This window comes from Neopelma chrysocephalum, unplaced genomic scaffold (genome assembly GCF_003984885.1).
Source record: "Neopelma chrysocephalum unplaced genomic scaffold, ASM398488v2 Primary Assembly neopelma1_158, whole genome shotgun sequence".
Lineage (NCBI taxonomy): Eukaryota > Metazoa > Chordata > Aves > Passeriformes > Pipridae > Neopelma > Neopelma chrysocephalum.
The window spans coordinates 24,844-49,316 of NW_020897820.1; the positions used below are offsets into that span (position 1 = coordinate 24,844).

Here is a 24,473-nt window from a genome sequence, read left to right on the forward strand (position 1 = left end):
TTCACAGATCATGTCAAGGAGGGGGAATGTCCTCCCATTCTCATTCTTCTACTTCCTACTGTCATGGTCAATCTAGTGACAAGGCAGGTAAGAAACATCTTCCAAAGAGGATCCAAACCCATCCTGTTCCCATGCCTTTCACATTTTGTTTTTCATCCCTTTTCCTGTTACTACCAACCTTGTCCTATGACTTCCACATCTGCAATTGCAGCGGGGATTAAACCACTCACAATCAAAGCTCTTCATTTCAATGTGGTTTGGCTCCAGTTCCAGACACAGGCTGATCTCCTTTCCCATGCTTTTGCTCACAAATGGGTATTTAAATTGTGCATAAATAGAAATGTCAGTGCTGCAAGAGGCTCTTGATTTCCCCACCAGAGCAATCAATTCTTCTTTCTTTCCACAGGGCAGTCCAGAGTCTGTTAAGATACCACCGGCGCGTTGGGCTTCCCTGATCCACTCACTGCCATGGGAGCAGCCCGGCCCACAACAATTCCTGGGCTTCTCCTCAGATGATCTCCTTCTCCCTTTTCATGCTGTCCCTCACTGCAATCGCTGTGCCTACACACACATTCCTGCAGTGCACTCGCTGCTCTGCTGCATGACAATGCCTCCAATAAAGCTTTACCTTTCTGCAATGCAAAGAAAACTGTGTCCAACCATCTGTTTGGTTTGTTAATATTGTATTTACATTTAGGTGGAACAAGCGAGATAAACAGAAAAATTAAGGTTGGGTGAATTATGTGCTGTGGCCCCAAAGAAATGTGTGAATCCTAACTCAGTTGATGTCTGGATAAAATTCTGGAGATGAATCCACATTAAACTCAAGAGTGACACCTATGGGGAAGAGAAAGGGGGGGGGAACCCCTTTTTCATAGCTTATGTTCCAAGGGCTGTGCGAGTAGTTCAGCAGCTCAACTGAAAAATCAGGATCAATTACAAAATCTCATGAAAATTTTGTCAAATCAAAACCACTTTCCTTTGAGTCACTGAACAAGAAATCAATCCCAGCCCTCTCCCAGCTTCTAGATGAGAGTTCTGTCTAATCTTGTTCGATAAAGCAAAGGGTCAGATCGGGAAATGAGTGAGGTGTATGAAAGAAGTTCTCCTACTAACTTAACGTTCAGTTTTTGGGATTATTCCTCCTGCTAAGTTGGAAAATCTGGGCTCAGGACTTTTATTTGCTAGTTCCATATGAAGGAGTGTGTTTCCCTATTCCATAAGGCCATTCCCAGCTCTGCGTGGAGGATGGCAGAGTGCAGGCAAGGTTCAAACTTCCTAAACAAAACCATGCTCACGTTATTTGGGCTCAACAGAGGAAGGTAAAATATTTCAGTCATTTCAAACTTACAGATTGCATTTCAGTGTTTGGTTTGCAGGGCTGAGGAAGCTGCTGAACAGGGCTGGTCACATAGCAGGGGAGTGGCTCCACTGCCACCCTGTCCCAGACCCGGGTGGGTCTCACAAAGCTCGTGTTTTTCCCTGAACAGCTCCTAAATCACTGACATTTCCTATCCTGTCACACACCTGTGCACTTGCACTTCGGTCTGCAAAGAGATCTGGGTCAGGCAAAACATCTTCGTTTTGGATAACAGGATAGTTCTTAGTTTAAAATGCATCAAACTGTTCCATGTTACAATCCAAAGCCAAATTCTCAGCACAGTAGAAAAGAGATGAGTCAGAGAAACGATTTCCCTGGGAAACAAAGGAGGTTTGTAAAGTCAAAGAGGAAATACCTGTCCCTGGAGTCACGACAGGGCTCTCCTGCTCCTGTGCCAGTAACAGACTCTGCTCTGCCTTCCACTCCCTTTTACTTCTCCCATCAGCCAGTGCTGACCACCCCAAACCCCTCAGCATCAGGCAGCTACAATGGCCTTTGGGATCAAATACCTTCTTCAGCCACAGTTTAACTAGGAAGAATGTTTGTGATCCCAGAAAGGAGCCAACTGTGTTCTGGGCTGTCTGTTGGGAACGTTCTTGAGTCTCCTGCTTCCCTTCTGCTCTTTTTTGGGTGGGGCAGTGTCCATACAGGCATTGCTGTGGTTGAGCCCAGTTCTGCTCCACTGGTGTGTCCCAGGAACCACAGAAATAGGTCCCACAGCTCTGTACCAGGGACAGGATTTATCCGTAGGTGACAGACAGCGTGTCCGTCTGGGTCGGCTCACACGGCATCCTCTGGTGGCAATTCAGGAAATATACACCAGGATTTGTGACAGAAACTGTTGTAAACAGTCTCCAAATTAAATTCCAGCCTCAACCCTAAGACACGGTTTGGCCAAGGAAAGAACAGCTTAAGAAACAGTAAAATCGGCAGGTTTGTATTTTCATTTCGCTCGGGAGGAGGGTGAATCCAAAGGTGCTGTGTTTGGCGGCCGGGCCTGCAGGGGGAGCTCGGTGCCGCTCCCGCTTCCCAAGGCCCCAAATCGCGGGATCGTGGCTTTGGGAGGGTTCGAGGGACTCAGTTCTGGCTTCTCCCTGGATCAGAACGTACCTGCAGGATTAAGACCCACAGCACGTGTTTCTTTTTGCAAAGGAAGCTCTTAGGTATGGACGGGTACAACAGCCCACTGCGGCTCCTGGTGCCTTTGTGCACACTCCTGCCAGGCCATGGCACTCCTGGCCACACGGAAATGGGACCACAGAGGTGACACAAGAGATTTCCATCTCGGCCCATGAGGACTCAAGAAATGGGAAAAGAAATTCTGGCTCACTGTGCCTGTGACAAAAAGAGAGACGAGAGGAAGCTGCTCCTGTGATATTTCTCACATTTACCAGCCCACCATAACCATGACAAATAACAGCAGCCAAGTTAACCAAGTACAAGAATTCTTGCAGGAAAAATCCTTTCTCTCCGTATTCCAATTAACAGTTTCTATTCTTTCATGTCATACATAACACAATGGAGTGGTAATCCCAACAAACCTCAGAATTCTTTAAGTATTTCCACATTGTGGCTGTTCCATCCCTGGAAGTGTCCAAGACCAGGTTGGACGGGGCTTGGAGCAACCTGGGACAGTGGAAGGTGTCCCTGCCCATGGCAGAGGGTGGCACTGGATGGGCTTTAAGGTCCCTTCCAACCCAAACCATTCCATGATTCCATGATGAAGGACAAGCACTCTCAGCCACACTGGGGCTGACTCTCAGAGCTGTTTTAGCAGCGCCTAAAGAGAGGTTTCTGCAGGCTGCAATTACTCCTAATAGCTCCGTTTGGGAGCCCACGCTCCGTGGCTCCGCCAAGCCTGGCTCCAGGGAACACCTTTCCCTGGCACACCCCTGTGCTCCCAGCCCTGGCTGGGATCAAAGGCACCCACAGCCTCAGTAATCAACATTTTCTTACAACATTCCCAGTGTTAGTTCAGTTCTTTCCCACAACCCGATGTCGACAATTATGGCAGCACCCAAAAGTTCACAGCGATCACACACACGCAGAGATTTTAAACAAATGCCAACTGCTCCTTTCTGTTGAAAATGTTAGAAATCATTTCACCAGTTCTTACGTTATTAAAGCTGAATCCATTAGGAAAGAGTGAAAAGCCACTTGCTTTGGTGGCCTTGGGCTGCCCAAAATACAGATAACTGGCACAGACCTCGGTTTTTGATGAAAGGAAGATTTAAAGCTGAATTGGGGTGTCAGAAGCTGGTGGAAAACCACAGCTCTCAGTTAAGGCAACAGCCAGGAGTGCCCAGGGAGGGACCTGCCTGGTACACACAAACACGGGGAAAATGCTCCTGGTTGAAAGTGGCACAAACTGTTAAGAGTAGTCAGAAATCCCCTTCTCCTCCCCTAAAGGTGTGTGGCCAGCCAGGGCAGCCAGAGCCAGGGCTCCCAAGGGCTTTCTGTGGGCTGAGAGTTGCCATGAGAACCACGTGTTTACAAACACCTCCCTGGCAGCAGCTCCCAAACCGGAGGCTCCAGGACTGGCCCTTGCAGAGCAACAGCTGGACTTTCTCACTGAGCCCAGCAGAGATCTGGAGACTCCGAGAATTCCTCTCAAGCAAAACTGAGTATGAAATCACCTGTAGGATTGGGGAAGCCCAAATCCAAGGATCCATCAGGAGGGTACTGAGAGAGCTCCTTGTTTTCAAATCCAGAACATGTGTTTAAGGCTTGCACAGTAAAATCTCAGCCCTTACTGGAAGCCGTGGCTTATCCCTATGGTCAGAATATATTCTTATGAAATTAGCAAGAGAAATAATAATCTATAATTCTGTGAGTACAAATACGTATGTATAGATATAAATATATGAGCACATAGATAGAAATAACACGCATACAAATGTTTTACAGAATAAAGCAGCTCAGCTCTGCTATGAACCCCATCTACTCTCTGTTTCTCCCAAATCTGGGATGCATTTTTGAGTAGGAATTTTCCACGTGGCCTATGGGAAGATCCCTGTGATAGCTCCAGGCCTCCTCCCTCGCTGTGACTGCAGCTGATGTGGCCAGAGTCCAACACCCAGAGCTCCCCCGGCCCGGGACAGGCTCAGTGTGCCGGGGTTTGGCAGAGCCTCTGCGCTGCCTCTGCCGCTGCCTGCACAAACCTGACTGCTGGAACACGTCCCCCCGGCCCTTGGATGCTTGGCTCTTAAATAATAGTTTCCAGCCCCATCATACCTTGCTGAGATTTACCAGCCAGATAACAGGTTAAAGGAAGTGTAAAAGTACATCCAGTGAGTTGTCTTTCACTCCTCAGGGCTTGGTGCCCAACTGAGCCTTCCTTCCCACACAATCTTTAATCACACGATAAGAAAATCTGTTTTATTTTCCTGTCTCAGGTACTTTAGTCCTTTATGTGCTTTATCGTTAGAGTTCTGGATTGATAAAGACTTTGAAGTTGTTTATGTTTCTAGGGTAACAGGGACAATAATGAGGCTTTTCCACACCACAGCCAGTTTCAAGGATTTGCCAAGTATTTACACTGCTCGCAATTACTGAAGTGCTTGAGCTTTTCAGGATCTTTTACGTATTTTCCTCATACTAATCTATTAAAATATTCTATAAATGGCAACCGCTGAGAAATTAAATCCTGTAGCTCTGCAGGAGCCTGGACAGGAACGGTTCCAGTTCAGCTCAAATCATTGATCCATCGTTTCTCTTCTGCCAGAAATGACCCAGAGCCCTGGACAGAAATGGCTTGTCCTGTCTCTTACTCTCCTCATCTCTGTTAACACAGAACCCTTAGATGACCTTATTTCTCACCTCTTTCAGTGCAGAAATTGTACTTTCCCACATGCATTTCTCTTCACCACATTCTCTCTACTTTGCAAAAATAGTCATTTTGAGCAAGTTCCCACTGTTGCTCTGCTCTTCCCTCCCCTTCCCCAACCGCTCCCAGCCGTGTGTGCACGTGCTGGGACCTGCCCCTTCAGCACAGAAACATCCTTGTCTCTGAATCTGTTGGCACATTCAGGGAATATATGGCAATGCCAGGTTTGTGAGGATTAAGGGAAAAGATTAATGATGGGCTATAAAAGCCAGACAGGTGAGAAATGTATTCTGGGCAGACATTCACCACAGTTACCTTGCTACCAGTTGCAGATCAGAGCCTGTTGTCATTGGTTCCTCCCACAAGGAAGTTTAAAGTAAAAAATACGGAATTTTGTGCTTGAATTGAAGAGCTGCAAATGTTTCATGCCTGTGGTCTTCAAAAGGGAAGAAAAACATCCCAAGTTGGGATCTTAAGAGGGCCTGTGGCACAATCGGTTGGGTGGGGCAACCAAAGTTTGGATGAGCAAGAGAAGAGATGGAGACTAAAAATGTGGATGTGAAAAGGCAGCACACTATCACTGATGGAAGCAGAGACAGAAAGGAATAATTACCAGAAGGAACAAACGGTTAAACATTTAAAAGGTAGATTCAGAATAATAACTCTACATTGCTCATTCATCCACAGAAGCATCACTGGAATTGCAGCCACCAACAAAGCTGGTTAAAATGTCCAGCAAGTTCATTTAACTGAAATTGCATTAGCAACCCCTGGTAGTAAATACAACAGGATGTGAGAAGAGAGAAGGATATGCCAGAGTCACTCGAGGGCAAGAAAAAAGGGTTTACAGTTAACAAAACTACACTGAAACAACAAGAACGATTTTATAAAGCAGCAGGGACTGGTAAGGCAGAGCTCATAAAAGTAAAGCAGAACCCACTCCCAGCCAGGAGCTTGGGTGTGACTGGATGACTTTGCTTGAAAAAATGTGTCTCCCTTCCCCTCTGATAAGGTGCAGATAAAGGAAAATCCCTGTTCTGACCATTCCTTAAAGGGGAAAGGCTGACCCTACAATAAATTAGGTTTATGGTACTGGGAGAAAATGAGACCTATGCCGACTGCTAAAAGCACATTCTTTCACTGGTCATATTAAAGGCTTTTCCAAGCATTTAAGTACATGTTCTCACCTTAAAGGAGTCCCTACAAAAACAAACACATGCAGTCATTGAGGTAAAACAGAGATGGAAGTTAAAAGAAAAAAACAAAACCTTTCTGGAAACTTAAAATTCAGCACAAATGCTGTGTGAGGGACTGATTTGGTGCTAGAAGTTTATTTGGTGGTACAAATCAGATTAATCCATTTGACAGCGTATCCCAAGCCTTTCCTCTCCTGACATTTTCAGCTGTACTTCCAAACTGCCACGAAAAGCTGCAGTTCATTCTTCGGGAGATTCTTCCCTGCCAGACAACGCAAACCCACCGTGCCTGCAGTACCTGATCAATATTCTGCCAGTGTAACACATGGTGATTGCTGCTTTTACTCAAGGCTTGCAGAGGGAGTGCAGAGGCCTTCCAGAGCCACATTTTCATGAGTTGGATCATAAAACAGATATACATTTCATTTTGCAAAACCCAAAAATACACTGCTTTGAGGTCCTGACGTGGGAGTCCGGGGAATGCTGAAGGAGTATCTAAGGGGAAGGACATTCCTTTCTCCTTGCAGCAGGAGACAAATCTCAAAAAGGACACACTGGGATTTATTCTCCTTTCAGCTTCTTGCACTTCTGTTCAGTGCAGAAAAGCACATGGACTGATGTTCTTTATGCTCCAACTATGGACTTGAGTATTTAACGATAAAATAACTGTTCTCCTGCAGCTTTCTCTCTGTCTGCAGGCAGACTGCAGCCTCCTGACACCACCATTCACCTGTTCACAGCCCTTGGAACAGTTACTGGCCAGGCAGGTTTGTCCCACCCGGGGCTGAACAGGACATTCAGGTCATTTCTCTGGCAGCAGCAGCAGCCCTGTGGCTCTGAGGAGAGGCTGCACAGCTTCACTGTGCAGGTGGAGAGCTCTCTACAGACAGGAAAGAACTCAGCTCGATGTCCAGGGCTGAAGTGTGGTACACATCCTGTGTGTATCCAGTGATTTATTCCATCCCTGAGTCACTGCACGGTTCCTGATAAAGGTGATACAGGTGCTGTTTGTTCTTCCCGGTTCCTGATAAAGGTGATACAGGTGCTGTTTGTTCTTCCCGTGTGCTGTTTGTTCTTCCCCTCCCTGAAGCTGCCCCGCAGTTTGACACCTCTGTACACAGGGAGTGCAGCTCTATTGTGTGGCCTGAAATACCTGGAGCATTTTTCATGGGCATAGAAAGGCCTGGCTGCTTCTGAGAGCTGCAAACGCTGCCAGGACAGCACTCCCCCTGTCTCCAAAGCACTTCTGGGGAGCTCCAGAACTTTGAAGGGAGTGAGAAGGAAGGAGAATGGAAGGAAAGCTGTGATTATCCCCTCGTGTGTTAGGGATGCTTAGGGAGGAGCTTGCAGTAGCAAAAGCTTTTTGAAAATCCATCTTGCATAACAGAAGACTTGAAAATTTTAGAAATAACATTTTCATGACTCTCAAAGACCAGAAGAATAAGTGATTCTGTTTCTTCTCATCACTTCTCTCTTCGAGCAGCAATCAAAGGACTCAGTGTAGAATCAGGCACTTGTTTCTGCTCACTCCCCAGGTACTCAGGGATGTTAATGCTTCTCTTTGCTACAAATGCAGCCATGGCTGCTTCAGAAGGATTCCTGTGTCTGCAGAAAACCAGACTCTCAGAGGCAGCAGGTTCTCTGTCAGCCAAATGGAATGGAGAGCAAAGAAACAGAGAAAATGTCACTTCTGAAAGAAGAACTTTTCTCAAGGGAAATGAGGAAAACAGAGGGGTAGGAACAGGTTTTGTCCACGTCCACACACATTGTTCACCAGCTGGGGTCCTTTCAAGTTCCGTTATCAGGCTGAATCACCCCGTTAAAACTCTTTTATGAGATTACACAAGAAAGTCTTTGTGTGAGTCCCTCTGTGCACTCCCACCCCTTTGTTTCCATGCAGGTAAACTCTGACCAGGTGTAGGAACGCTCCCCTCGGCACGGAGACGCCTCCTCCAAAGGAGGCAGTGGTCAGGGGGAGGAATCGCCTCCCGTGTGTGGAGGTGTTTGGGAAGGAATCAGCCCACTCCACAGCCACTGACCAATAAGGGAATTGCCGTGTTGGCAGAGGGCTTAGGGCTAATAAATTCCACGGGTCTCAGATAACACATTCTGGAGACAACTCCCATTGTCACCGGCTTAAAAGCAGTGGGGTGGGGGAGCAGGGCACACTCCTGCCTCGGGATCAGGAACGTGTTAGTGCAGCTTGGGTTGGGTCCTTGGTTTTCCTCGCCATGGCCAGTTACAGCTTCAGGCAAACCAGCTCTTCCGTGGTGGGGGGGCCCGTCGGCTCCTCGCTCCGGTTCGGCGGCAGCTTCAGGGCCCCCAGCATCCACGGGGGGTCCGGGGGCAGGGGCGTGTCCGTGTCCTCGGCCAGGCTCGTCTCCTCGGGCCTGGGGAGCGGCCTGGGGGGAGGCTATGGAGGCAGCTATAGCAGCAGCTTTAGCTATGGGGGCGGCCTGGGAGGCGACGGGCTCCTCTCGGGAAACGAAAAGGCGACCATGCAAAGCCTGAACGATCGCCTGGCGTCCTACCTGGAGAAGGTGCGAGCGCTGGAGGAGGCCAACTCTGACCTCGAAACTAAAATCCGAACCTGGTACCAAAAACAAGGGCCAAGCCCAGCTCGGGACTACAGCGCTTATTTCAAGACTATTGAGGACCTTCGAGACAAGGTAGGTGTTAATATTTACCAAAAACCATCTTTGATTTGCTCTTAGGAAGCACAGCATGAAAACCCAAAGAGCAAACCTTCCCCAGGGAGCCCCCAGAGGGCCTTGCAGGGAGATGAGATGGATGTGCAAGGAATGGGCGGGGGATAAAGAAAATGTCAGTAGGGAATTACCTGCTTTTTAAAAGCTAGCCAGGAGAAGGGACAAAACAGTCAGTGTGGGATGTCTGAGTACTTAACTCTCTGATAGTGTTTGCTTTTGTACACACACACACATACATACACACATGCTGGTCATGTACACACCTATGACCAGTTAATGTACATATCACCATATATAAACTGATATAGAAAGAGAACCAAGCAGAGACAGCAACCTGCTTGTCTCTGTACCTCTCACCTGCCATAAAGCTTGAAAACCCTTAGAGGCCCCAACATATTGCTTTAACAATGAGAATAAAAATGGGCTAAGGACAATTTCTCTTTCATCTTTCTCCTGCTTAACCTTGGAATGGAGATAAGAGCACTGAAACATTTGGCATAGGGAAGAAGGAAGCAGCAGACACGAAGTAATCAATGCCATATATAAATGCAGGATTTGCCCCAAGAGCCCATGGGTACCTGATAACAGATTGCTGAGGTGATACACACCCTGCAAAACACAGGCAGTCGCTGATTAAACTATGTAAATAAATCAAAGAAAACTTGAGGTTTAGTTTTCGGAGTTCAGCCTGGAGTTCACGACCGCTCCCATGCAGGTTCCTGCTCCTCCTGCAACCCATCCACCTTCACTCCTGACTTAGAATCTGAGCTCTGCTGAAGGCAGAACTGGCAATGAGACTTTTTCCCTTCAGTATTCTTTTCCCACCTTTCTTTCACTCCCCTTCATTAGGAGAGGGTAAATGTTGTTCCAGCTGTTTTTGTGGCTGACCTTTTGAGTTTTAGAAGTGGCAGGCAAAGACGTACTTTCCAGGTAAAACTGAACAGGGATTCCTCCTAAATAAACAACATTGCCTTTAGAGGCTTTCATGATGCATTAAAAGAATAAATAAACACTATCCTGGGTGTTCTAGGAAATAAAAATACGTTCCAAGATGGTACCTCTAAGTCCTCTCCCCCTGAGCCAGTCCATAGTTTTGCCTCACAGTGGAGAGAGGCTTGAGAGAAGTGGCTTTTCTACCTAAAGCCACTTCACACACCAGACACAAGGATACGTCCAAAGCTGCCAATCCTGGCAGAAGTCTGAGATAAATCTGTGCAATGTGTTTGCTGTAGATCATTGATTCTTCCCTACACCTCTGTTTGCAGTAGCTACAGACGAAATAGAGTCTTCACTCTTACCTGCAGAGCAGGGAGGCAGAGAACACTTGTTTCAGCCTCAGCAATGAGCTCTCTTTGTTTGCAGATCCTTGATGCCACCATTGACAATGCCAGGATTGTGCTGCAGATTGACAATGCCAGGCTGGCTGCCGACGACTTCAAAACCAAGTGAGTAGTTTTGGAGAGGGGAAAGGTCTCGTGAGTAGGCAAAAACCCCTGTTGAGCCAAAGGGCAGTGAAACAAGAACAGAATGGCCATAAAACCCCCGTGTGAACACTGGTTTGATCCTGTCTGTGCAGCTCAGCCCTTCATGTATTTGCTAAAAGCACCATCTGCACCACATAAATCCTACAAACCCAGACACATTCATATAAAATAAAGTGTTTCTTGTGGGCTGGTTAATCAGCGAACCTGAATGGGCTTGTTTTGCCTTCTGAAGGTTTGAAACTGAGCAGGGGCTTCGCCAGAGCGTGGAGGCCGATATCAACGGGCTGCGCCGCGTCCTGGACGAGCTGACCCTGGCCAGAGCTGACCTGGAGCTGCAGATCGAAGGGCTGAAGGAGGAACTGGCCTACCTGAGGAAGAACCACGAGGAGGTAAAACCCAGGAAATGTGTTTGAAAGCAGCACTATAGAGACAGCCTGTGGAGATGTGGAGTCCCTCAGGATTGCCCTGGGGTCTCCAGTGGTGAGGAAAAGATTTCTGTGTAGGCTGGGACACCCCACCAGTACTTCAGGGCAGTCAGTCAGCCTTAGCCCTTGAAGGAAGAACAGGAGGTTCATAATGTTTTCAGTGATGATTGTGCCCTCTTTTGTCTCCTCTGCCACCCCCACAGGAGATGAGTGCCCTGAGAGGACAAGTAGCCGGCCAGGTCAGTGTTGAACTGGACTCTGCTCCAGGCATTGACCTGTCCAAGATCCTGGCGGATATGAGAGACCAGTATGAACAAATGGCTGACAAGAACAGGAAGGATGCTGAGGCCTGGTTCCACAGCAAGGTAAAAACCCTCCATACTGTGCAAATACTGACCAAAAAACCCATGAAAGAAACAAGTGCTAAAAGGCACAGAAAGCTGCTGTGACAGCCCTACACCACCCATCCTTCTAACGTGGTGTTTTCTCTGTCTCAGACTGAGGAGCTGAACCGGGAGGTGGCCATTAACACCGAACAACTGCAGAGCAGCAAGTCCGAGGTCACTGACCTGAGGCGCAGCCTGCAAGGGCTGGAGATCGAGCTGCAGTCCCAGCTCAGCATGGTACGTCCAGCTCTGCCCTGCCTGACCCCCTCCCACCGAAATGGGCCCGTACTGCCCTCCCTCCACGGGGTCCTGTACGTGGCACCAGCCCCTCTGTGGTTCCCCCCGGCAGAAAGCGGCGCTGGAAAGCACCTTGGCCGACACGGAAGCGCGTTACGGGGCGCAGCTGGCGCAGATCCAGGGGCTGGTTGGCAGCATGGAGGCCCAGCTGGCAGAGCTCCGGGGTGAGATGGAGCGCCAGAACACCGAGTACAAGATCCTCATGGACATCAAGACTCGGCTGGAGCAAGAGATCGCGACTTACAGACAGCTGCTGGAAGGCCAGGAGTCCCAGTAAGAACCTTTTGTCTGACCCTGCCGTGGTGCTCACTCGCCACAAGCACCTCAGTAAACACAACACTCCTGGGGTTCTACGGTTTGTAACAAATTAATTGTTCTGGACCCTGGTGGAAGTAGAAATGTTACAGCTCCCATTTACATGGGATGAGACCTCAGAGAGTTTCTGAAGGGGAAGACAACACAGGAGATTAAGTGTAACTTAACAGTTAGAGTGATCAGCTGCTTCACAGTCAGGAAAAGTGCAGTTAATAATGTTTTACAGAGTATAAAAATTAAGAAAGAATTCCCATAAACTTCCTGTTGCCAAGGCAGAGAGCTTTTACCCCCCAGGAATCAGTGTGGAAGGAAGTACGTGAAGAGAAGGCAGCGAGGCTGGCCCTGCTCAGCCCCTGAGTCACCCCACACGGGAGCACAGCTCTCTGTCATCTCACACAGCCTCCAGGAGGGAAAAAATGAGACAGGGGTGGAAAGGTTTTGATTTCCTCTATTCCTCCTTTTCCATAATTGTCTTCTCCCAATGCAGTCGTTTAAAAATATATTTCTTACAACAACTCCCTCTCCCTGGCTGAGAAGGAGCACAGGGAGATGGGTATCCCTGCTTTAACTGCACCACAATGTACCTGACCGACAGAGAATTTGCTCTCATCCATCCTTGTCTCACACAGCATTTCATGTGTGTTAACTCCTTGTTCAGCTGTTCTCTCTTTGTTCCACAGGATGTTTGGCTCCCTTTCAGGAACTCCTGGTAAGAATCCTTGCTCTCTCAGGAGAAGCTTTATTTTATAAAAGGAAATACACATAACTCTGGTACTTTGGTCCATTCTAGAGACGGGTCTGCATTGATTTGCCACAGAAAAAAATCTAATAAGTAACAAATGATGTCTCTGGCTAGAATTGAACAAATTTCAGCCATTAAAAGATGTCAGACATGAGGAAAAAAAATCCCAGACTCTGCTACAGTAAAGGCAAAGTAAAGCACAAAACACTTAATCATTTCCCCAGATGAAAGGACACGGGAACTGAAGCTTGGCCAGCTCGGGGGAATTGCAGGAACACGCCACTAAAACCTGCCTTGAGCTGTTAGAGGTCAGCAGTATCTTAAAAGGGATGAGTCAAATCCAGGAGATGGAGAGGAAAAGTTCTGAGAGAAGGGAATGAGAGACGAGGCCCAAGCCAAGCTCAGTGCCTGTCACAGAGTGGGCTCATGTGAGCTGGGCTTAAATAATTGCTGTTCCTTCTCTCCATGTTATTGCAGACAAAAGAGACAAGCGGGGAGATGGGAAACAGCAGTGAGGATCCTCCAAAGGTCATCTGCAAAGTGAGAAAAAACAGACAGCACACGGGGATTGAGACGGAGAGGAATCACTCTGAGCCGCTGGAAACGACTTTTAAAGCACAGAAAGTTCTTGGGCACACAAAGTTCAGGCAGCTTCACCCACAAAGTGGTGATTCAGTTGCAAATAGAGTCAGCTTTGCACTTATTTCTAGGTCTTGCATGTACTGAATTGCTGCATCTACTCAAATAAAGATGATCTTCTTGCAATCTTTGCTTCTTTGGAGTTACTGTGATATGTCAGTGCAGTTTGGCTTTACTCAGGCAGGAATTAGCCAGGCAGCCTCCCCGAGAGGGGAGTGCTCACAGTGTGGGGGTGGCTTGGGCTCCATTCTGATTCCTTCTGTCTCCTCTTGCTGGCAGGAGCTCAGAATAAGGAGGCAACAGCATCCCCAGCCCCTCAGCGGGGCACACAAGAGTGACTCGGGTTTTTAACTACAACACTTTGCACTCTGCAGAGCAGGGGCAGTGGGATGGGAAGTGATTCCAGAGAGCAGCAGGAGCTGGGGGACGTTTCATTAGGGTAAAACATAAAGCTGTTAAACTGGGTCATAGAAAACTCCTACAGGAACAAACAGGGTGAGCAGCAGTTGGGAGAATTCTTCACTTCCTGCCCCAGTTCACACAGAGGTTACCAACCTTTAGCACCAATTTCAGCCCCCTTCTCTCTCATGCTGTTGAAGGCATATTATCCCAGCTGAAATTCCAAATGGAATCACCTTCCAGCCCCAGAAATCAATTATTTCATTTCCTACCACCCCTCTCCAAGCTGACAGCTGAGGAAACTTTTCAGGGCTTGTGCTAAAAGCAAACCATGGCTCCAGCCCAACCAGCACCTTCCCAGCTCCTGCTGTCACCAGAGGCTCCTCAGCTGAGGGGGAGTGAGAACAGGGATATGCCCAGACTGGAAGTACCCCAACACTGCTCTCCCCCAGAGTGGATCAGAGTGCAGCCTGTGATTCAGGGACACATCACCTGATCCTTCAGCACTTCTCTCCTTGGCCTTGAGAATTGTTCACGAGCCCTTGTTCACACCAGATTAATGGAGTGTTCTCGTGGCTCAGAGCACCCCAAAGCTCTGGACCTGCTCCCTCGACACAGGACAACCCTCTTCAGTTGGTTTTGGCTCAGTGGTGACTCAGGTGACCTGTCAACACCAGCTGTCAGTACTGACACCGACAATGCCAGCTCTGCCTCTGGAATGAGGCATGGTGGCTTTAGGCAGTGGCTTCACTGTGACAGGGAAAAACTGTGACAGGAGACAAAAACAGTGATGAAAAGTAAGAACCAGCAAAGAGACACAGAGAAAGGGACAAGATGGGGAGAACAGGGGGAAACAGGGGCAGAATCGAAGGGAGCAGTGGCCTGAAAAGCACACGGGGAGCAGGGGGTTCTTCAGGAGCTCACCCATTTCTGCGGGGTTTGCTTTGGGAAGAGCCAGGAGAAGCAGCTTTCAATGCTTCAGCACAGGCAGTTCCTGAGGGTTGACACATTTGCTAATGCACACTTTGTACCAAACTTACTCCCTACAACAATCAGACCTGGAAACCCCTTCAGAAGACAGGACAAACAACTCCAGGTTTCTTTTTTAATCTTAACAAATCCCATTCCCTGAGAGCAGGTTCTTGTGACAAAACCAGTCGGGTTTTGGTGCAGATTTCTGGTGTTGTCCAGCTGCAAATGTGAACGTCTGGCAAGAAATTCTTTTTGCTCCAGGAATGCAAACTATAAGAATCCTGAATTCTTGCTTTTATAGCCTAATTTTATTTTATAATTTTACTGATTTTGTCCCATATCTGTAGGACAATGAAGGATTTCTGGTGAAATGTTTAATATAAATCGCATACACACTATAATTTTAGAGCCTGGTTCAGGGGAAAAAAAAAAGTTTTGTAAAGGTCTGTCAGGTTCTTCTCTGAGTGATGGGTCTATCACTCATAGAGTGATCACTGAGATGACAAACAAGCTGCTGCTTGACTCGAACTTGCTGTCCTGAGAGGAGGGGCTGAAGTGTGTCAGCTCCGTTAATCCCACAGCAGAGGTAACAAAAGGGTTTGTGCAGCACAGACATGTCAGGGGATGTGTTCCAGGAAAGCTCCGTGGAAGATGACAAACCAAGGAGTTCGTGCACCACAGGTACAACGCTGAGACTGTGCAAGGGACAAGTCTGTGTGTCAAGACACTGGATAAGGAATCTCAGAGCAAAGACAGTGAGACCAGAATAAAGGCATAAGCTGGAAAAAGGGCTCTTCTTGTCACTTCAGCAGGTGATGGGCTTCTGTTTCCCTGTACAGACCATAAGGAGAAATGGCTGTCTGAATAATCTTTTAGGACATGACCTGTATTGGCTGTTTGATTTATTTTTAGTTTCCCAATGGTAAATATTAAGAAACAGCTTTTATCTGCTACCTGTTTTGTAAGTGTCCATCTGATCCGATCCAGAGTGACGCCCAAGGCACGTTAAAAAGCAGCAAAATGTGGTTCACCAGTGACCTACCAAAGGAGTTATCAAGCCTGAGTGAAAGAGGACCGAATGAAAATTCCCCAAAGTTTCCTGCTGAAGTTTGTGGTATTTTCTAGAGGTCTGTTTGCTGGTTGTTTGTTGTTTTGTTTTTTTTTTTAATGGAACTTGATTTGCCTACTGTGTGCTCACTGGGTTGAACAGCCCCTGGCAGCGCACACACCTCGGGGCACTGACATTGCAGGGGTCTCAAAGAGACTCCTTTTATCTTTGGGAGGATTTGTCTGAACTTGTCTCCTGAGCCACCAACCCTTGGAGACACACAGATCTGGCAAGGTATGCAGAGCCATTAATCTGCCCAGCAGCAAAACTGAAGGGTTGTGGCAAAGGGCCAAGTTCGGTTTGAAACATGTTTCCAGAGCTGAGAGCACCCCGTGTTTCGTGCTCAGCCGTGCCCAGAGCCAGCCTGGCAAGGGACATCACAGCTGGACTTGGCCATTTTTTCCCTCCCCAGTGCACATCCCCGGGTGAAAAGGCTGCTCACCCCTGCACCTGCAGTAACATCTCAACATCCTTCACCCGGGGAGTGTCACCGTGGTGTGCAGAGAACGGGGCTCTCCAAACTCCCCCCCTGCCACAGTCCCCACACCCCCATCCCAGCAGGGTGCACAGGCAGCTCACACCTCCTCATCTTAAGCCCATTTTCCTTAAGTTTTTCAAAGTAACAGGATCTTAGTCCTCCTACATTTCCTCTGCTAATTACTTCAATCTTGTGTTACCCTTCTTGACTATCTCACGAGCATTAATAAATTAACTGTGCCCGCTCTCCCTTGCACAGTGATGGACGCTGATTGTTCCTCACACGATGCCATTAATAGGTGCTTTTTCTACTAAAAATTCGGACTCCAAAATCTAAATATTAGTTCCAAGCAACAATCAAGAATAAGAACATTTCAAATTCAATTCCAAAATTTTAAGGGGAAAAACATGGATAGAAAAGGACAGATAACGGTGAGATGAAGTGATGATTTTTCAATGAAAGGAGAATTTTACTTTAACTTAGTTTTCAGATCAAGTTGATTTTCAGAATGTAGCCATGGTGAGTGTTGTAAACGGGCAGGTGGGGTGGGGCTGAACTCACTTTGTTTTTCCACTCTTCAATGTCAAAGAAGTAAACTCCAAGTTTCAGAACTGTAGCCCGAAGAAAAAACACTCATCTGATTCATGCCTTTTGTTTAATTAAAAAAAGAAACCCCAAGCCCAAGCCCCTGCGATGTGCTGCCAGCGCTGCTTGTCAGGAATGTCATCATAATTGGCCTCACCCCCAGGGAGGAGGAATTTTGGAGGGAGGGCTGCAGTGGGGTTTCAGATCGTGAGGGTATAAAAGAGGCACCAGGGCAGTGAAGGCACAGCCTCTCCTCTCTGCCCACGCTGCACAGCTGCCCTTTGCTCCTTCCCTTGCTCCAGCCATGGCCACGACCTTCATGAGCTCTTCCTCCACCTACGGGGGCGGCTTTGGGGGCGCCGGGGGCAGCTCCCGCCTGTCCTCGGTGCGCGCCGGGGGCACCTTCCGTGCCCCGAGCATCCACGGCGGCTCCAGCGGCCGCGGCGTCTCCGTCTCCTCGGCCAGGTACGTCTCCTCTGCAGGAGGCGGCTACGGCGGGGGCCTGAGCGCCGGCTTTGGGGGGGGCTACGGAGGAGGCTTTGGCGGGGGGGCAGCCTGTGGCTTTGGTGGAGGGGCTGGCTTTGGAGGGGGCGCTGGCTTTGGAGGGGGCTCTGGCTTTGGGGGCGGCTTTGACCTCTGTGGTGGCTTTGGGGGCGGCGATGGGCTCCTCTCTGGCAATGAGAAGATAACCATGCAGAACCTGAACGACCGGCTGGCCTCGTACCTGAACAAGGTGCGGGCCCTGGAAGAGGCCAACTCGGATTTAGAAGTGAAAATCCGAGACTGGTACCAGAAACAAGCCCCCACCAGCCCCGCCCGGGACTACAGCAATTATTACAAGATAATTGAAGATCTCCAAGACAAGGTGAGACATTCATATGTAGAGGAGTTATAAGAACATAAGAGAATTATGGTACTGCATATTCCATCTCTTGAAAATAAGCTCAAATAATTAGAAAAGAAATGCTGAATTCCTCAATCCCAAATACACTGAGGTCATGAGCATTCTAGCAGAAAAGAGTAGCTTGTTTTCAATTTAAACACCAAGTATCTTATCGTGACAATGTGGTGTTTGTTGAAATTAAAATGTTCACATTAAAAGTCAGCAAAATGTGGCAAAATGTGTTTAGATTTATCAATATATTTTTTCAGGAATCAAATCGTAAAGAATGTGACAGGTAGGCCTCAAAAGCTGGAAGGGTAATTCTCCTGGCTACAGATAAGATCAGGAGTTGTACACATGTATTTCCTAATTATGGTTCTAATCCATGTTGCAGAGAATCCTCTGGTTTGCTCACGGAATGTGGATCCCATATTTCACCGTTACTCACAGGAACTTTTCTCTGTGATTCTTAATTGCCAGATCCTTGCTGCTACCATCGACAATTCCCGGGTCATTCTGGAGATCGACAATGCCAAGCTGGCTGCCGACGACTTCAGACTGAAGTAAGTTCACCTGGGGCACATTTGTCTTCACTCCGCTTGTCTCCTTCTCTCAAAACAGTTTTTTGAAGCTTGATGTTACTTTTTATGTAGAAAATAAAGTTCTTCAGTCACTGAAAGGCACATTTTGAAATTATGGGCAGGTATTTTTCCTTGGCAAATTCCAATGCAAAAAACCCTGGCAAACAGAATCAACTGATGAAGGACCAATTCAGAATATAAACCTGACAGAACACAACCTCCAGATCACTGAGCAGTTTGCATAATGAGTTATAGCCCAGCTCTTCATTTTTTCATGATGCTCTTAACCATTTTTACTAACCTGAGTCATGGGGGAAAGAAGGCAGGAATAGGTTGGGATTTTCACTGAGGAGGAACAGAGTGGCAGGAAGAGATCATTGTGGGGCTGCAGAAATTCTCTGCCACAGAGCCTGAAATTTAGAAAGGAAAGACCAACATGGGGCTTTTCCATCCCCTGGGCTCAGCAGCACATTCAGTCCCTGCACAGCTGCTTTCCCTTGCAGTGGTGCACCTGCAGGTTCTTATTTTCCCTCTTGTGTCCCAGGCAGCCCCGGGTTACCTGTGCTTTCCTCCACTCCAAATCCCAGAGGACACTACAAACGGCCTGTCCTGTGTGACAGTGTTTCTGTTGATGCTGATAATCCTCATTAGGTTCTGCCAGGTGAATGGTCATGTCCTCCTCAGGAACAAAATGAGATGGCAGTGCCTGTGCTTCCATGTGCCATAGCTGGATGTTGGAGAAAAACACGTTCGCTCCTTTTACACTTCTTCTCAATCTGTATACTTTCATTTACAGCCCACTGTTCCTCCTGTATTCTGTATTAAACGTGATCATTTCACACTGTACTGAGTATAAACTAGGACACGTTCCAGTGCTTGTTTCTGTTTTGAACTGCAGGTATGAGAACGAGCTGTTCCTGCGTCAGAGCGTGGAGTCCGACATCAACGGCCTGCGCCGTGTCCTGGACGAGCTGACCCTGTCCAGAGCTGACCTGGAGATGCAGATCGAGAGCCTGAAGGAGGAACTGGCTTATCTGAAGAAGAACCACGAGGAGGTGAGTCCTGACAGTGCAGAGAGGAGATCACTTCCCTTTGGAATTTATGTCTCTTGTAAATGAAGCATAGGTATAAGTCACATGTAAAAATGTGTGTGGTGTGTGAGTACACGGAGAGTAGGGAAGCTCGTGCAAGGAGAGAGAAAATGGGATAAATGTCTCATGTGTGTTGTACCTGTGAGACTTGACAGCACAGGTCCTGTGTGCCATGGCAGGGATCACTGGGGCAGGAAGGGTGTGAGAGGAGGGAACCTGATCTTTCTGTGTCCTCTGCCTTCCACTCACGCAGGAGATGAAGGAGTACTCGAACCAGCTGAGCGGGACAGTCAACGTGGAAATGGATGCGGCTCCTGGCATCGACCTGACCAGAGTTCTCTCTGAGATGAGAGAACAGTACGAAGCTCTGGCTGAGAGGAACCGGAAGGATGCTGAGGCGTGGTTCCTCACTCAGGTACAGTCACACATGCCTCAGCATTACCGCCCTGGCAGGTGCCTCCCTCCCCTCTCAAAATAATGGAATTTTTTTAATACAGTATATATGTGATTTTACAGTTGTTTTTTCCTTGCAGACTGATGAGCTGAACCGTGAAGTTGCCACCCACACACAGCAGATCCAGACCAGCAAAACGGAGATCACGGAACTGCGCCGCACCGTGCAGGGCCTGGAGATTGAGCTGCAGTCGCAGCTCAGCATGGTACGGACCCACCCCGAGCACATCTCCAGGCGCTGCCTCACTCTGTCCCCATCCTCCCTTGCTGTCTTGCCTCTCCCTGTCCCCCTCCGTGGCACAAACCTGCATTGTAACCTGTTCTGACACAATCCTGCTTTAGAAAGCCGGGCTGGAGGCCAACCTGCGGGACACGGAGGGCCGGTACTGCGCGCAGCTGGCCCAGATCCAGGCCCTCATCACCAGCGTGGAGGAGCAGCTGAGTGAGCTGCGCTGCGACATGGAGCGCCAGAACCAGGAGTACAAGATGCTCATGGACATCAAAAGCCGCCTGGAGCAGGAGATCGCCACGTACCGGCACCTGCTGGAGGGCCAGGACTCGGCGTACGTGACTCTGTCCCAACCCTGAGAGCAGATCAGGGCAAACACAGGGACTGTGTGGGGTGGGGTCTGGGGCTGCCGGGCTCACCCCACAGAGCTGAGTCACTGCACACACAGCCTGGGGGGCACTGGCAAAGCAGGTGCCCAGGAAAATCCCTGGTGCTGCCATAACTCCAGCTAAATCTGCACATCGGTGGTGCTGGGGATTTGAAAATACAAATGCCACCAATTTGACTGCAGTGAATTACAGAAGGCACCAGGCACCATACGTACATCCCACATAACCCTCTGTTTGCACTGGAATTAGAGCCTTCAGCCTGAAACTACCTATAAAAACCTGCTCCCTGTATTTCTTTAGCTCTTGGTTTTCCTCATTTGTGCAGAGGTGAAAATATCCATCCTCACACACCAGTACCCCCATCTAGAAAAGAGCTTAGTACAGACCCCAGCTTACTTCAGGAAAATCTGCTTTTTCATGCCCACTTCTCATATCTGATCTACACATGGAATTAGTCCTTATATAGTTTCTAGAAGAGGCATTCTGAGGAGAGCAGCAGTATATGGAGATATCAGGACAAGGAACTGGTCTGACAGCTGTTCACATTCCCTCTTAAGTACCCAGGGGTGGCTTTCAAAGCTGAAAGCACCTTAACACCACCTCTAGTAACAACACACCTGAGAAACCAGCCATTGAGAGCAGCCCTGTGAAATCCTGGCTGTTCACACGAATTCCTAAATGAATCAGTGGTTTCAGGGGACAGGGTCAGGGATGGTCATTAATCAAATATTTCTTCTTTTCTGCAGGCTGTCAGGAGTCAACCCCAAGGACGGTAAGAAACATTTTTATTTAACAAGGGGCTGAAATGAACAGGCAAAATAGGATTAAATAAACCTATTGGCTTTTTGCCTTGGATTTCTTCTTACTACCACAGATTCCATTCTCCCTGCAATGACCACATTCCGTATCATGTAGAGGCAAAACCATAACACTTTATTTTATGTTCACTTTTGAAAGCATCACTTTGCCATAACAATTGCGCGGAAATCTAAACCACCAAAATCTCCCAAAGATTTCTAAATTCCTCTGCTATTCACACAACATACAAGATACTTCCAAATCCACATGTGATGTGCACTCCCAAGCTTTTCTGGATAAGGACCAGGAGGGAAAGCAGATAAGATGTAAAGGCAGTTCTGCCTTTGATATGTGAAAGATCTTGTGAGGAAACAAACACAACCTCATTGCTCAGCTCCTCAGGGTCTTGGCTGTGCGGTGTTTTCTTTCTTCCCTATTTAATTGTTTTATTCCTCCTCCAGCATCATTTGGGACCAGTGGAAGAGTTCGCATTAGCACAGAAGATGAGGGAAGATCTGGATCTGGATCTGGTTCTACCCGTGACAGGAGATTCCAATAAAGAAATACTGAATCCCCTCTTTCACGTGATGCCACATGGAACCAGTGCAGCTTCTATACTGGCTAATGCTGAGAGAAAGAGCCTTTCACTCCCCCAAATCACAAGAATGTATCCAAGAATGTCTTTCCTTAGATTTGTTCTGCCTTTGTACATGAGCATTGACTCGCTGGGGCGGAGATGCCTGTTCTCTGTCAGTGCTCTGTTGTTTCCTACATAATAAAGTTTCTGTTCTGCTTGTGCAAATACATCCAGTGTGATGGAGTTTTTTGGAGTCAGTGTGGCACTGCCACACACAGCCCACACACAGCCCACACACCCTTCCAGCGGGAGTAACAACAGCAATAACAATCATAACTTTAATAATAATAATAACAACAGAGATGGTGATGAACAGATATAAAGTGCCGTTAAATTCGTCCAGGGATCTGGAGCTGGCAGCAGTAAAAAATGGAGAAGATAACATAAAAAACCCTAAAGTTTCTTGTCCTCAATGCCAAGCACACAATTCATGCACAAATAAAATGCACCTCTGCAAAAACTGGTATTTTTCCATCTGTATGTTTGTGTTCCTGTACTGCCTTCAGCACAAAGAGAAATGCTCTCAGCTCCTGAGGAAGCTCCAGGCATGGTCCAGGTGAAATGAGCTGCTCAGAGTTTGCTGTGACTGTTTTGGTTCTCTCCCATCAGGCAGAACCTCCCCATTCCGTGTCAGAGCTGTGGCTGCTGCACTGGCCACACCACCTTCTCCCAGCTGCAAATCCACACCGGAGGAACTGAGGAGATGCTGACAAAGCTTTAAGAGCCTGGTGAATCCCAGCCTCAGGAGTACATAAGGAGTTACCTAAATGCTGTACTTTGCTCCCATAACCTGTTTGGAAAAGGTGTCCTTAGCCCCATTGATGGGTATTTCAATCCACATAACAGTGTCTGCAAAAATGATGTAATTTCTAGAATTTTATTCTCCTTCCAACCTCCTTAGAGCCCCTACTTTCGTGTTTCCTATTTCCTGATACTTAAAGAAGAGAAATCTAAACTGCTGGCACCACCAGTTTGGCCACGAGTGAGGCCACAGGATCACTGGTGCCACTGGTAAGAAATGCACATCCTGCTGTTATTCCCACTGGAAGGAACTGGGAAGAGGTTCTTGAAAAGCAACATCACAGTGCACCAGAAAAGGAAAGCCGAGCAGCACAAATGACCTTTTTTCCTGATCTGAGGTGACTATTGTTTGTATCATTCAAACAGCAAGGGGTGGAATTTCCTACAGCCACAAGCAGCTATCCATCCACTTGAATTCCAAATGGAGGAGTTGAATGAACCAGTGATGGTTGCAGGACATTGACCTGTACGATGTAGGTATCAAAATATTCTCCTATACTTAAAGTGCAGCCTAGAAATTCAGCTCAATCTGCTTTCCCTGTTCCAATTCAGTATAACAAGCACAATTCTGAAGTGAAGCAACCCAGGACAGTGATTCATTCAGCTCCATTCCCCAGCACTCAGCTCCCAGGGAGCATCCAAGGGTGCCATCTGCTGACAAGGGTTTATTTCCTCACTCGGATCATCACTTCCATTCTCTGCTCTGGGTTAAAGTGGTGACTAAACCCCAGACCCACAGTGCAGCCTGACAAAGAGCTGTGTCAGGTTTGGAAGTAAGTTGTTTGGTCTTTTTCATGGATCTTCAACATGTGTGAATGAAAATTGTGTGGTGTCTTTTCCAGTTTGGAAAGGTTGAGCTGCAGAGGAAGCACTTCCCGTGTCCCAGACCACCTGTGCTCTGTATTACTTGTGAGAGAAAATACAATTCTGGTTTTCACAATGTGGTAACTTCATGAAACTCTCAGGGAGTAGGACAGAGGCTCTCTGGTCTCACACACTGCCAGTCTCACTGCCAGGCAGCTTGGGAATATCCCACGAAACGAGGGATTCATTTTATTTCACATACTAACTCTGTACCTACATGTGCATTTCCATTTCCATGTAATAGTTCATAGACAGCAGCTTGCTGGACGGAGATTCAGTCTGAAAATGATCTCTGGTGAGATGAACTGAACAGCAGGATATCATCAGTTCTATAAAATTTGAGGGTTTTTTTCAAGTTAGGCCCTCAGTTTTTGTCAGGTGCTTCAAGCTCACCCCGCTCTCCAACAGCAGGGCTGGCCCTGAACTGCAGCTCGGACAGTGGCTGCTACCAGAGTGTTTGGGGAGAGCCAAGCCTGGCACTCACTGGATAACCCTGTTTTCAGTGGGTAGTTGTCCCAAGCAGTTACAAACGGCAGCATCTCTCCACAGCGGAGTGCCTGAGGAAGGAGAGGGAGCATGCGCTCCATGGAAAGGGAACTGGGAAAAGGAGAGGAGCAGGTGCTGAGCAGAGCCGAGCCCGAGCCACAAGGAGGAGCCCCGCACCTGCTCCGTCAGGAAAGAGGCCGGGAGGTACCCAGGGAAGGCTGGAGTGCGGCAATTCCTGACTGCTGCAGCATTCCGAATGAAACAGAGAAAAACACACCCCTTCAGGTTTCTGCCAGGACGGTGTAACTCAGCTCCGTGCA

At 47.9% G+C, this 24,473-nt stretch overlaps 2 protein-coding genes across 3 annotated transcripts; both read left to right on the top strand.

Annotated features, from left to right (window-relative positions):
• Positions 1-8,365: 8,365 nt before the first annotated feature.
• On the top strand, positions 8,366-13,517 carry LOC113976375 (keratin, type I cytoskeletal 19). The gene is made up of 8 exons (XM_027701505.1): positions 8,366-9,072; positions 10,474-10,556; positions 10,828-10,984; positions 11,224-11,385; positions 11,518-11,643; positions 11,756-11,976; positions 12,699-12,727; positions 13,238-13,517. Exons 1-8 carry the CDS (start codon positions 8,635-8,637, stop codon positions 13,273-13,275), a joined length of 1,254 nt encoding a protein of 417 aa, XP_027557306.1. The 5' UTR covers positions 8,366-8,634; the 3' UTR covers positions 13,276-13,517.
• Positions 13,518-17,245: 3,728 nt separating this feature from the next.
• Positions 17,246-22,169, top strand: LOC113976372 (keratin, type I cytoskeletal 15-like). 2 transcript variants are annotated; one of them, XM_027701499.1, is made up of 8 exons: positions 17,246-17,806; positions 18,305-18,387; positions 19,304-19,460; positions 19,750-19,911; positions 20,030-20,155; positions 20,292-20,512; positions 21,314-21,339; positions 21,827-22,169. In XM_027701499.1, the coding sequence occupies exons 1-8, from the start codon at positions 17,246-17,248 to the stop codon at positions 21,922-21,924; spliced, it is 1,434 nt and encodes a 477-aa protein (XP_027557300.1). In that variant the 3' UTR covers positions 21,925-22,169. The 2 variants fall into 2 exon arrangements, with proteins under 2 accessions (XP_027557300.1, XP_027557301.1); XM_027701500.1 differs by having other exon boundaries at positions 20,292-20,507; positions 21,308-21,339.
• The last annotated feature ends 2,304 nt before the right edge of the window (positions 22,170-24,473 follow it).